We start from the raw sequence: 3,120 nt of genomic DNA, 5'->3' as shown, positions 1-3,120 counted from the left end.
TTGTTTACAATAATGGGGGGGGGGGGAATTCCAAAATGACTTTCCACGCCATTATCTTGCACGTACAAGGAGGTTTCCCATCTCATGACATACTTTCAGATTGTAAACAAAGTTAAATGACTAAATTAAATTAAATTATTCAGGGCACATCACAACGGTAATTCTACTTAGGACGGTTTCTACAGTAATCTTGATTCGTCGGTTTGCGCAAACCATAATGTATTGTGCGATACATATAACTTACATACTACCATGGTTACGTTGCTGTTAGCCAGGAGAAATTCAAGTTGAGCAATTTCATCAGTTCTAAATTATAGGGCCTGTAAAATTTCCGAAGAGTATCCAAAACATCTTGTTCGACGAGTGGGTGCGTTCTCCCTTTAGCTTCATTCATACAGCTACGAAATGGTTGAGCTAAACAGAAAAATTTCTTCCCAAAATCAAAGTAAAAAGTATCGTGTGTGAAGAAATTAGAAATATTGAGAAAACTTTCAACTTTCTGAAGACTTGGCAGCGGATTGTATACGAACTCTTCGCCGTCTATAACAAGGAATTGCTCCCGAGGAAAAACAGCTAACCATTTTTTCATGTATTTTACGTAAATACCCGTATCAACTACGGAAGTTGCGGAATTCACACTTCCGTTGCGAAATAAAACGGTGTTTTCAAATGTATCCGCTATCCAAGATGTTTTCATAACCTGTTTCTCTAGTGTCTGGATATAAGATTGGACAGCCTTCTGCTCATCAGTCAAATTGGTTTGTAATGCATCAACTGTTTGACGAAGTATAGCATTGGTCATGTGTGGTTTATCTATATCACATTGTGTCTGTTGGTCTTCTTCTTCTTTCGTAGCTGTGGTAAAAAACACATGAGTAAAATCTGATATCGCTCTCTGGACTGGATCTCGTAAAATGAGAATGAACTTCTTCTCTTGCCCAAGATGCGTCCGTATGGCACGAGGTGAAAGAGGATGCACAAAATATCTGGGCGTTTTTTCCACAATTATTTGGTCCGGTGTCGCATATGGCATTAGGCTAAAATACCAGTCCATACCAAGGTAGTAACGTCTCTCGAAAAAGTGAGCTTCTGTTTTGGATGTTGATATCTGAGGGTGAAATGTAAGGAAGTTTCTTAAGGCAGTGGTGCCTGACTTTTTGGTACCAATTATGATGGCATCGGGAAATGATTGATTACAATGGCGTTCTTTAAGCTTTTCTGCCGGTAATAGTATTTGGTCTGATGCAGTGTTGTACCGATAGCACCCTTGCTCTACAACACCACCACCTCTGCTGCCAATGGAAAATGTACTGAAAGGGGTGGTGTTAGAAGATAAATTAAGCACGCCAATTATAGCGACAAACAGAAGGAAAGTGCCTAAATATAAAAGGGATTTGCTTTTGAATATCCCTGCAGGTATGACCGATGTAATACCATGCATGCTGAGTTCAGCCGTGTGAGTGTCTCTCTTAACTCAGGTTTGGTCTCTCTTCGTCGTGCAAGTTTCGAAGAATAAAAAGCATTGAAGTTGGTCATAATAACGCCATAGCCAAGTCCACGAGCAAGGTTCGTCTGCAAATGAAAAATAAGATATTAGGCCCAATCCATAAATATTTACATTACTGTTGGGTTTCTTAAACTGGACTGAAGACAGCTGACAACTCTTGAAGACATTAATATCAGATTGAGGCGTATATTTATTGCGTCATTATTTCTAAGATGAGCAAGTGGGCAAGTAGAACAATGTGAGGACCACTGGTATCTTTTGTTTACCTTTATTACTAAGAAATCTGGATAGACGATGATGTTAATATTTCTAGCTTCAGTAGGTTTTTAGCTTCTTGCAAAGATTCACGCACTGATGATATCTCCCTGATGGTTATTCAGGTATCGCATAATGAAGGGGGGGGGGGGTCATTGTCAACCTATGAACTCAACATTGCTATAAGAAACATTCGAATTCATAATACAGTATGTGCAAGTCATAAATTCAATTCTTATTGTCATACCTTAATTATCAAGCTCCTGATGAAAGTACGTACACACGTCTTCAAAATATCGACTGCTCAGTGTGCCAGAAGTGGGTAGTGCAATAGCTGCTCCTCACAACATACAATGGCAGATACAGTGCTGTACACACGGCACGGAAGCTTCAGTTTAATACCGCGAGGGTTCTGAAACACAGGGCCTTAGGGAGGGCACTATATTCACGTATTCATTTGTTTAACAACGCAAACCTATATCGAATCCCAGTGGTTTGCGAATAATGAAATGTCCGCACCCCGGGACCAATTAATCCCTGGTATGAAGTATTTAGGTTTGTCAATGCATGCAATCGCCACGATCCGTTTTGCAATAAATATAACAACACTTCAAATAGCATAGCAGCCTGCTGAGTTCAATGAACTATGCCCTGAAACCGATGGAGTTTGCCCTATCAAAAGAATCTCTCAGGCCATGCACAAACCATGAGGCACGGTGAAGTTGGCTCGAGATTAGAGATTAGAGATTAGACATTCGTTATTACGTTGAATATTACACTTTTAATTGTTTTTCTGCATCGATCAAGGGTACTGGAGTCATTTGAGACCGTTTTTGGACTTTCAAAAATGTTGGCCCAAAAATGTCAAAATTTTTGAACTTCGTTATTTTTGGTGAATTTCGACCTAAAACCCACTTTTATGTATCGGTCGAGTGTTCTCGAGTATTTTTACACCATTTTTGGACATTCAAAAATTTTAGCCAAAAATTTCAAAATTTTTGAACTTCGTTATTTGGGGGAATTTCGACCTAAAACCCACTTTTAGGTATCGGTCGAGTGTTCTCGAGTATTTTTACTCCAAATTTGGACATTCAAAATGTTGGCCCAAAATTTCAAAATTTTTGAACTTCGTTATTTGGGCGAATTTCGACCTAAAACCCACTTTAATGCATCGGTCAAGTGTTCTCGAGTATTTTTACACAATTTTGGACATTCAAAATTTTAGCCAAAAATTCAAAATTTTTGAACTTCGTTATTTGGGCTTATTGTGACCTAATAACCAATTTTATGTATCGATTAAGTGTTCCGGAGTATTTTGACACTATTTTTGGACATTAAAAAATTTCAGCCAAAAAATT

General features: G+C 38.5%; 1 protein-coding gene across 1 annotated transcript; it reads right to left on the bottom strand.

Moving 5' to 3' along the window:
- Positions 1–219: 219 nt before the first annotated feature.
- Positions 220–1,525, bottom strand: LOC140153772 (heparan sulfate glucosamine 3-O-sulfotransferase 1-like). The gene has a single exon (XM_072176627.1). It carries the CDS (start codon positions 1,439–1,441, stop codon positions 257–259), a length of 1,185 nt encoding a protein of 394 aa, XP_072032728.1. The 5' UTR covers positions 1,442–1,525; the 3' UTR covers positions 220–256.
- Between the last annotated feature and the right edge of the window lie 1,595 nt (positions 1,526–3,120).

Source organism: Amphiura filiformis, chromosome 5, assembly GCF_039555335.1.
Source record: "Amphiura filiformis chromosome 5, Afil_fr2py, whole genome shotgun sequence".
In the NCBI taxonomy this organism is placed as follows: Eukaryota; Metazoa; Echinodermata; class Ophiuroidea; order Amphilepidida; family Amphiuridae; genus Amphiura; species Amphiura filiformis.
The sequence above is the reverse complement of the archived record's forward strand: the minus strand, read 5'-3'. Positions and strand labels throughout refer to the sequence as shown.